The sequence below is a fragment of the Etheostoma cragini genome, chromosome 1 (genome assembly GCF_013103735.1).
Source record: "Etheostoma cragini isolate CJK2018 chromosome 1, CSU_Ecrag_1.0, whole genome shotgun sequence".
Classification (NCBI taxonomy): domain Eukaryota; kingdom Metazoa; phylum Chordata; class Actinopteri; order Perciformes; family Percidae; genus Etheostoma; species Etheostoma cragini.
Window position 1 is genome coordinate 25,890,383 of NC_048407.1, and position 10,858 is coordinate 25,901,240.

Below are 10,858 nucleotides of genomic sequence, written 5' to 3' on the forward strand. Positions count from 1 at the left end.
AACGGAGATGAGATCGTCCCCACCAACCTCCTGGAGGAAACCATGCTGGCCTTCAGCCACTGGACCTACGAGTACACCCGCGGAGAGCTGCTGGTGCTCGACCTGCAGGGTAAAAACATTCAACACACTTTGCCAAACCGGATCCATTAAAATGCAGTCAATGTTGTTGTTGTTCAGTCATGCATATGGGAGTTGTAGTTCCTCTGTTTCCTGCATGTGACAAATGTGTTGACATTAATGTCATTTTTGCATTGCCTTAGCTAATGATAATTAAGGTCTGTCTGTCTGTCTGTCTGTCTGTCTGTCTGTCTGTCTGTCTGTCTGTCTGTCTGTCTGTCTGTCTGTCTGTCTGTCTGTCTGTCTCTCTCTCTCTCTCTCTCTCTCTCTCTCTCTCTCTCTCTCTCTCTCTCTCTCTCTCTCTCTCTCTCTCTCTCTCTCTGTGTTTGTGTGATATTGTGTGTGTGTAGGGGTTGGAGAGATTCTGACAGATCCATCCGTTATAAAGAGCGGTGAGAAGGGGTAAGTGAGCTCTCTCAAATTGTCACACGGGGCATTCACCCTTTGAATGCTTTTTTTTTAGCTTTTTGTTGCTCAATATTGTAAAGCTGAAACAATTAAGTGATTAGTTGATCTAACACCAATTCATCGTTAGCAGCCCTACAGTTTCTTATCAGCTGTTTTTTCTAGTCATTTTTCACTATATGACCACTGTGTGACTTTTGCAGATCCTATGATATGATATTTGGACCTGCCAACCTGGGGGATGATGCCATAAGGAACTTCCGAGCAAAACACCACTGCAACTCATGTTGTCGGAAACTCAAACTTCCAGGTGGGGTGTCTTGTTCAGTATTTTTAAACTAAATGACACCACAAATTTCCTCAAAATCTTCAAGCTTTAAGACAGCATTTGGAGAATTAGAGCCCCTCCAGATGTGTTCCAAGACATAAAATTACTCTGCTTTGAATATTAATTTAGGGTACAAGCGGCTGAAATGGGTTTCCCCAGGAGGTGGCTAGTGTCTCCCTTAGAGATAGTTGGTTAATGTGGCTTGGGAAAGGGAAGTTTTGGGTTTCTGCTGGAGCTGCTCCCCCCACAACCCGATACCGGATAAGCGGCCGAGGATGGATGGATGGATGGATGGATGGATGGATGATGAATACTTCTTATGCCAGTTATGGTTTTCCATAAAAAGTTCAATTAACTATTAATAATTTCTTGATTTAGTAAGTTAACACCTAACTTTTTCCTCAATGAAAAATCTAAAATTATTTAAATCTACTAGAACATAACACTTTAGCAAAATTAAGATTGGTTAAGGCCTACAATTTTGAAATTTCAGATTTTTTAAGACCAGCGGACACATGCTTTTGTAAGTTATAATATTTATAAACTAATTAATTTTCCTACATTCATGCAAGGCTCTAATTTTCTAATTTTTTTTAATTTATTTTGTTATATTCCTTGGTGTTGTAGTTCTTTCTTTTGCTAGTCCAAATATAAATTAGCTGTATCACTGCAGCCAATCAGCGTTCGTGTTATTGGCGCATGTCTCTTTTGGTACCACAGACATTAAATGGCTTTTATTCTTCAGCTATGGGGAAGTGTAAGTTTAGCGACAGTTAGCTTGAAAAAGCTGAATTTAGGGCCTAGTTAATAAAGGTTTTACATTTCAGTTCATAATGTTCTTAAAAAGTCCTAAGTGTGTCTTGGTGAAACCTGTAAAAACTCTGAAAAGTTTAACTGCTTCACTCTAAAGGCCATTCTCAGTGTATGTGTACTGGAGGTTTAAGTTTCAACATCACATTTGTGGTTTGTTTTGTACTGGGCAGGCTTCCAGAGAAGATCTGATTTCAAAATCATGCTGACATACGTCTTGAGTTGAGCCCAGAGAAACCTTCCTTCTTCAGCAGATGAAATTGAAAATCACATTTTATAGCGTCAAACTCTGCACATACCTCATTCTGCACATGAAAAATCAAACATCCAAGTTAGGGAACAATGAGCAAAACAGATTTCTGACCACAGGGGTTACAAACACAAATCTAAGATCATATAAATTGTAATCTGTTGCAACATGTTGACTTTTTCCCCCCACCTTCTTCCAGATCTAAAGCGGAATGATTACACTCCAGATAAGGTGACGTTCCCACAAGAAGACCCTTCCAACCCAGGGGGCGGTGTCAAAGATTCCCGCCAATCAATGAGGGTGATGCTGTGATAGGTTTAAAGCAAAAGAGAGAGTTAGTGAACGATCACAAGGAGACACTGTTCTGATTGATGTTGGTCAAAGCCAAGGAGCAGAGAGGCTTTCCCAATCAACTGGAAGAATCACACACCTGTTTCCATGGGAGCCAGTGCATGCAAACTGTGTCGTGTTTTTGTTTAACACACCAAAATGCTGTGTCAAACACAATTCAACCATCTTAACCTTTTGTTTTGTAGAACATTTCTTTTTTTACATGTTTATGAATATATATATACAGTATATATATATATATATGAACTGAATATATATCTACAGGTACAATATCATTGCAGAGGGTTTATTATTTATTATGAAGTTTGAGAAATTGCCTTGTTTAAAAAAGAAAAAGAAAAAAAACAACAAATCAAAGTGCATTGTACATCTGTTACAGCAGCTCCAGAGAGGACAGCCTGCTGAGATTCAGTCACTGCTACGATGCAGTTTGCCGCCAGATCATTTTTATAAATGTATAAAGAATTGTATCACAACCTTTTGTCTCTTAGTTAATGAACAGATATACATGAATTAGAAAATCTTGTAAAGTATGGGCAGATTGCAATGCAACTTTTACAGAACAATGTATGTAATTTTATTGTTTTGAAAGTGTGTCCACCAAAATATTGCTGATAGTTTTTATTGTTACAAAGGTACTATTGCTATATCTTTGTCATCAACTATTGTATGAGCAAATTACAATCTAGTGTATCTTATAGATACTGTTATCTGGCATGAGCTGAACAGAACAGATTGAAATATTTTATTTAGGGGAACTGACAGACATAAGGGTATTGCTATATACATTTTGTACTGGACATAATTTTAAACAAATAAAATGTTAAAAGGCTTTAGCAACATTGCTCAAGTTTTGATGAATGACTGTTTCAATGGATGGCGCATTATTCAGATTCCAATATAAGGGCTGTTAAGCAGGGTGCTTTAAAGAAACACTATTCACTCAAATTTGAGATTGTTTTCTAAAATTCTGATTTTTTTGCATTATACAAAACTAATCTTTCCTTCTGTTAATATGAAACTCATTTCACAAACTTCATTTTGGCCCAATTGTGAGGACTTTTTGCTTTTTCTTTGTCACATATTTTGCGTTTGGACTGTAAATCAATTTGAATACATCCCTATTTTGAGCCTTTAGATAGAAAATAGTTATTTAATTAATATTCTGAAAATATTTGTGGACATTGAGGTGTTTTGTTTTCCAACCCATGTTTTCGTGTATGAAAACTTCGAGGACTGTCATTAAGTAGATGTTGCCATCACATTGAGTCCATTATCAGCAGAGCAGTGAAGTCCTGCATTTAAAGGAGGCTGGTAGATTCGTGAAAGTACAGTGTGCCTGCAGAAGGAGATAATGAACAGAGAGTCCTCAGATTCTTCCGTTGGAAAGCAGCTGCTGGTATTTAAATCCAACACAGCGACCTCTGTTCAGCTGCCTCGGACCAAACTGATAGACTGCTCACCTGTGAGATAGTGGGATGGTTAAGCTAAGGACGCTGTTGGCTAGCTCTCGGCTTGGATTGTGCATTTGTACAATTACTTTTGCCTTTACAGTATATATCTTCACACAACTTGTTTACATGTAGGCTACATTGCAAGAGTACATCGCAGTAATCATTCCTACTGTCCGTGAAGACATCATTTTTGCCACGTACGGACGTTGTTTTCGGTTCGGTGTCCGATGTCTGTTTGTTGTGTTTACGTGTAGTAGGATCACAGAAAATGTACTTCCCAATTTCCATGAAACATGGCCTCCGTTTGCCTGCGGATGTCTGCGCTCTGCCCTTCTAGTTAATTAAAGGACATTCAGATTGTCACAGGATCCTGTGTAAAATAAATAACTAAATCAAGTACTTGATTTAGTTATTTATTTTACTTTAGAGTAGGTTTTGCTATAATTGCTTTCGATTGGAATAGCATTGGGATATAATATTTAACGGTAGGAATTTCAGCCAGTAGGCTAACTTCATAACACAATAGAAAAGAACGAAATTGCACTTCAAACACACAATAATCGTAAATAATGCTGTTGGCCTGGTATGATGCAAAGTGCGGACTGTTACCTCCCATTGGGTGTGGTTTACTTTATAATAGCCCATCATGACTCTGCATTTTATTCAGCTCATTATTGACGGACTGAAAGTTTACAGCTCATCAAAAGCCTTGTCCAAAAATCCGCAGAAACATGACTAACGTCTCCGTTGAATATTGGTAAGTGTAACTATATTGTGCTGATGAATATTGTACTTAGGACCCACTGTAAGAAATTAACATAGGCTCTTCATTTTTAATTTCAAATTAGTGTGTGTTATATAACGTTTAGTACAACTGGCAGGACGTAACGTCCATGTATCATAAATCAGTTAATGCGATACAGCTGTACACTTTCAGTTTAACTAACTTTAAGTTTCCGAACACTCTCAGGGACCAACATATCTGGGTAAACTACATAGCCAATTTAAATAATGTTAGACAGAAATGCAGATATAGGGCTACTTTGCATCGCACCAGCCGCTTGAAAAGTCCTTTTTATGGGTACTGTGCACTTTTCTGTGTGCCAATAATACGTCTATAAATGTGTTTTCTCCCTGGCTTGTTTCGTCCCACAGTGCAGGATGAGGTTATTCCCGCCGCTTCCAGGAACTAGCCCGTGTCGTCCGGAAGGTTCCTGGGGTTAATGTGACGGGAAAAACAGGGAGGCAAGGTAAGCTGAGCTTTCTTTCATCACTGTTTGAAGGCTGTTTCATTAGAAATACAACGTTCTCTTCCCCCCCCCCCACTGACTGTCCCTCGTTCACTTCCCCTTAGCTCTATTAGCAAAGAGAAACCGTCTTTGATGTTACAACAGCACGGAGAGCAGAGTGAGAGGGTGAGGCAGGATGGAACGCATTATGGAGCAAGATTGGTTTCTTCATTACATGCAATAAAATAAATCATCTGAGAGAAAAAGATATAGCGAAGAAGCATTTTATGAGAGAAAAATAATAATTTAGAGAAAAGGTTTTCATACCAATAGCGAGAGAGAGAGAGAGTTTTTTTCCCCTCAGAAATAATTTTAAAAATTTCAAATTTATATTTAGTCTCAAATATTGTTATTTATTGCTATTGGTATGAAACCTTTTTCTCTCAAATATTTTTTTCTTCATAAAATAATTTTTAACTATCAGTGTGATAACTTTTTGTCTCAAACATTTTTGTTTTCTCTTAGATCATTTATTTTCTCGCATTTAATAAAGAAAAAAACTCTAGCTCCATAATGCACCTGCATGCCCCAAATATACGTCAGGCGCTCCTGCTTCCTGTGTTTCCTTTTTCATCCTATTTTCATATAATTATCTATGGCATTCTGTCCCTGTTTTTATGGTCGTCTGCCAGTTTATGTCATGCTTTTTCCTCATTGTACGCCTACATTTTGCCTCATTTTTGTATAAATTTGTATTTATAAAAGTAATAATACTGCTTTTTGTTTTTTACAAATCATCAGAAATACCTGCAGACTCATTTCAGTGAGGCTTGGTAATTAGCTGCATGAGTTTCTTGCTTTACGAAGTTCTGTATCATGATTGATCATTACGCTACGGGCTCTAGCAAAAACAGCATTTGTCCATGTATTTCTCCCACATATAATGTTTGGAATAAAAAATCAACAACAAAATATGAACTGACTTTAGTTACTTTAGCCTACTGATTTTTCAGTAACATTTCAAACTATCAATTGTTTTTTTTTTTTAACTGTTTGTTAACACGCCAAAACCTAGGCTATTTATTCAATTTACCTTCTTTGGTCATCATACTGAATTTTCCCGCTTGTAGGTCTACATTACTGCCACCCATGGGTGTATTAGAGGACCTGCCACCGGATGTATTTTCTTGCACTAAATGCAGAACTGCAATGCATTGTGTGTGATATCTACCTTTCTAAAGACTCAGTGGTTGATAAAAACCTTTTCAGTTCCAACCCTGTGTCCTTGTCCTAATTGTGGTTATTTGCCAAAAATGTCCCAAACGTTTTTACATGTCAAAATGTTCTTTTTACTTGTTTTTGTTCTCAGGTTTCATTGTTTATATTGTCCTAACTTTGTCTTTTAGCAGTAAAATACTGCTCCCAGTCTTGGAGATATGGGCCTACCGTTTTTGTGGTTGTACTGTTCTTGCGGAAAATATGTGTAATATGATGAACTACATTACATGGAATCGACATAGATGCATTTTCATTTTCGCTGTCTCATACACCCCCACAGGCAGCTTTGAGGTGTCAGTGAATGATAAGCTGGTCTACTCCAAGCTTAAGACGGGATCCTTTCCTAATCCTGATGAGGTTAGTGAGATAGATACGGTGTATCTGTATAGTAAGTGTCATGTTATTTACCTTTAGGCATAAAAAGATAACCGGTTATTTAAGCAAACATATAAAGAATATTCTGTTTAAATCTAGTTTTATGTGTGTGTGTGTGTGTGTGTATTCTTATGTCTGTGTGAAGCACATTTGTTAAGAAAAACTTGCTTTTTAAAGTGCCATTTAAATGAAATAAATTTTAACTTTAAGAGACTGCTGGTAATTTGCTTGTGTAAACACATTAGTTGACTTTCTTGACTTATATTTTAGTGCTCTTCAACATCTTCCTTCATTGATAATTAACTGTTCAAATCATAACTTAAGGTCATAACATTTGTATCTCAATAACAATATTATTAAATCTAGAAAACGTATTTTTTGGTATAAAAAGCAGTCAACCAATACTTTCCATGTTGAACTCAATTGCGTTCTTCACAGCAGTCCGTCATACTGTCAGGTATTTTGGTTTGGGCTCCACACCAAAATACTTTAGACAAACATTACATATGTGAGTTAGTTTTTGTTTCGATATTACAAAGTTTCTATTTTGCAACGGAAGTTTCTGTCTACCAAAGTGGTCTGTTCAGACAGTGAAACAGGGGAATACCAGGATCAAGTCTCCATGTTCACCCTTCTGGCTAATTGATGGGACAGTGGGACACACATGAATATAGAGAATACATAAATCAAAGTAAACCTATTTTATTTTATATTCCATAATAAACAAGTCTGCTGCCATGTCAGCACCTCTGTAAGGCTTTATAATATTTACCATGTTCATCTTAGTTTACAGCGTCAGCATGCTAACATTTACTAATTAGCACTAATCACAAAGTCGAGCTGAGGCTCATTCAGTTGTAAACTGAAGTCTTGGACAGACGAAATGTCAGAGGATCACCAAAGTGATTACAATTCATCCTGAGGGGAATGTGTGTAGCAAATTTCATAGCAATTTATCTATCAATTGTTAAGATATTTTAGTTTGTACCAAAGCTGGGGCTGACAGATATAATGCCATCCCCAGAGCTACACTGCATGGTTAAAAATAAGTCAACAGACAAGAAAAATAAACCTGAAACTAAACACTTCAAAAATGTTCTTTCAGGTGGTGGAATTGGTGAAGAAGAACATGGGCCAAGGAGGAAAAGCTGGGAAGACCACTATGTTTTAGAAGATGGAGGCTAAAACAACAGCTGTATTCACACTGGAAGAACAATGGTCTGTTTTTTTATGGCTGCTTATCTGAATACAAAATTGACTTCAAACATAAATTTAGTTTTAACATAATTATGGCCCAAAAGCAAAATTCCTTAAAGTCTCACTGTCATCCATGAGAAGATCTGACCATATATCTTCACTGTGAATACAGACAAAGATGAGAAGATGATGAGAGCAACTCTCAGGAGCCAGGCACTGATCTGCTCTTCTGTTTATGAATGTACACACTAAAAATGATGTAGTGGGTACACGATGTCTAGAAGCTTTTCAGCTGACTGGAGCCTGATGAACTACTTTCATCATGTCCGTCTGGCATTTAATCACAAATAAAACGTCTTAGAGCTGCATTTATTCAGGAATAGAACAATTAAGAAATATAACTCTTCACCTAGACACATATATATTTTCCATGATTACTTGTTCTCTGTTTGGACTCCAAAAGTGTAAGGTCCGGAAGATAATTAGGCACACATTTTTAAGAATAGTTTGGCATTTTTGGACATATGCTTCTTCGCTTTCTTGCCAAGAGTTGGCTAGAAAAGATCGATACCACTCTTACGTTTGCACGATGAATATGGAGCTATCGTCAGCTTAGCATAAAGACTGGAAACATAGGGGGAAACAGCTATCCTGGCTCTGTCCTGTCAACACAGTCCATCAACCAGCACCTTTCAAGCTCACTAATTAACTTGTTATTTCTAGTTTGTTTAATCTGTACAAAAACCAGAGCGTAAAAATGGCAGCATACATTGACTGGGGGTTATGTGCTGGACTATTTCTTGGCTTGGACCAGTAACTTCCTGGAATCTCCACTACTGGTCCAGGCTAAGAAATAGTCCGGTACATAACCTCTCTGTAAAATGTTGAATTGTAATTCTTATACTTATGGTTTTTGTACAGATCAAACAAGACATACAGTAGCATGTTAATTAGTCTGCTTTAGGTTCTAGGCGGGTTCTGTTATCTCTGGACATAGCCAGGCTAGCTGTTCCCCCAGTTTCCAGTCTTTATGCTAAGCTAAACTAACCAGCTACCGGTTGTAGCTGTGTATTTACCATCCAGACGTTAGATTGGTATGCGATCAATCATCTCAACCAACTCTGTGCAAGAAAGGAAATAAGCGCCTTTCCAAAAATGTTGAACTACTTTTTTAATTTTTGGATGATCAGACATAATGTGATACTAATTTCCCCCCTGATTTGGAAAGATATATTGAGCTTTTAATTTTTTCAAAGCACTTTCCATCAACATTAAGGTGTTCATACAACTATCAATGTCTGTATTTTAAGATTGAAATGTAAACTCTTAAATACTTCATGAACACAGACTCATTCTTTTTTAACTGCTCTATTTAATATCCATACCTGCCATACAAGTCTTATCTTTTTAAATATATAAACAGACAATCACCTGGATGGTGTTTTGCTAGGCACTGCCATCTCTGTTACTATCATAGCGTTATAGCAACTAAGATAAACATTAAATCCATGACAAATGCTACATATAAGATACAGCTTTTTTATGTTGTTATAATGCTGTCTAATTTGTGATCAATTCCAACAAAACAGCTTTTCCTAAAATGCAATAAAATATCACTAAAAAAAAACTTGACAATGGTCACACTTCTTATTTAACAGTGCCTCGTTGTAGAAGGCTACGCAGGTCTGTAGTCAAATTCCTGTGTGTGTGGTGATCTGTGCTGACAGTACCGGCCGCGTCACAGTGACTGACGCAATCAACCAACGATCAGCCAGACTTCCTCAACTGTTCCTGTTCCCTTGCTCCACTGTTTTCACCAGATAGAATTGCTATGGGATGGAAACACAAACCATCGCTTCCTGTTTTAACAAATTCCTATAATGTTAGTTAGGTTAATGTACCTAAAAAACTGTTCATATTTTATACTCTCATCATAGGTTTAAAAACTTGAATCTGCAAAGTAACTTTTAGGTGTTAAATAAAAGTAGTTGAGGAAAAAGTATAATATTTGCCAATTCACAGTTAATTTAGACTTTTCCTGGGGTTTGTTGACAGTTAACACATCAATCCGTTTATGGAATGAAACCATTAAAAGCACATGTTGTGGCTCTAAACTTTAGCTCTGTAAGCCCTCTAGATTGAGTTTCAAAGCAGTTACAGAGGACTGCTGTCCATGTAATCTCTGCACCATATAAGCCATAAAATAAACATAACAATAAGAGATTTGTCTGATGTTTACGACACTGTTAGGGTTTCCCCCGTAAAGAAAAAACTATCAACAGGAAACACACATTTCCACATCATAAGTTGCCATGGTTCTTGTTTTCACTACGCGGTGTGTTGTGACCGTAATGGAGACAATACTTTATGAGGGCGAGTGCATTCTGTGGGAAATGATCAGTTTCAGTACTCCAACTGAATAAAAATATGAACACATGGGCTCTTTGTCTGTGTAAGATAAGTCAGAGATGCAGAAACACTCACCTCATTGCAGCATCATGGCACACACACATTTGTAATAGACAATTTTGTGACTGAAATAAAATATGTCTTTAACCACTGTTGAACAGACAAATTATGTTTTGGAATATAAAATTACCTCATATTTAACAAACTTAAAGGTGTGACTTGAAGACCAAGATATATTTAAAAGAATAGATTAAGTAAAAATAACAATTACTCAGTGTTCTTCAGTACAAGTATAGAAGTATAAGCAGCACATAGTAAAACAATCTGAAAAGGGCCTTTTTGCCAACTATTACTGTGCAAGCAGGACATTGTAGCTGGTCCAAGTAAAACTAATATGTTTATCTTATCTGTTTGAATAATCTTCAAATTAGCTGTCAAATATATTTGGTAGGGTTAATATGCAATATTATGAAGTTAATGTAAAAATAAGTATATGGTGCTTTTATATATATATATCTTTTTATTTAAAGTACAGTACTTGAATAATTGTACTGTATTTAAAATGTAAAGTACTGTAGCTTAATGGCAGTGTTAATGTAGTTGTATAGCTTATTCAGCAAAAAATATTCCAAAGGTTAGGTCTTAGACAGCCTTT

General features: G+C 36.7%; 1 protein-coding gene and 1 long non-coding RNA gene across 2 annotated transcripts in view; both read left to right on the forward strand.

Annotated features, from left to right (window-relative positions):
- Positions 1-3,106, forward strand: part of trpm7 (transient receptor potential cation channel, subfamily M, member 7) — a 30,722-nt gene extending 27,616 nt beyond the window's left edge. Inside the window, exons 34-37 of the mRNA XM_034877871.1 lie at positions 3-109; positions 468-519; positions 726-832; positions 2,110-3,106. Of these exons, the coding sequence (XP_034733762.1) occupies positions 3-109; positions 468-519; positions 726-832; positions 2,110-2,222 (379 nt within the window). The 3' untranslated portion in view covers positions 2,223-3,106. The remainder of the gene's footprint in view (positions 1-2; positions 110-467; positions 520-725; positions 833-2,109) is intronic.
- A 990-nt stretch (positions 3,107-4,096) lies between these two features.
- Positions 4,097-9,412, forward strand: LOC117945375. The gene is made up of 5 exons (XR_004656788.1): positions 4,097-4,111; positions 4,148-4,472; positions 4,871-4,965; positions 6,503-6,579; positions 7,703-9,412. It is a non-coding gene; the product is annotated as an uncharacterized LOC117945375 (long non-coding RNA).
- The last annotated feature ends 1,446 nt before the right edge of the window (positions 9,413-10,858 follow it).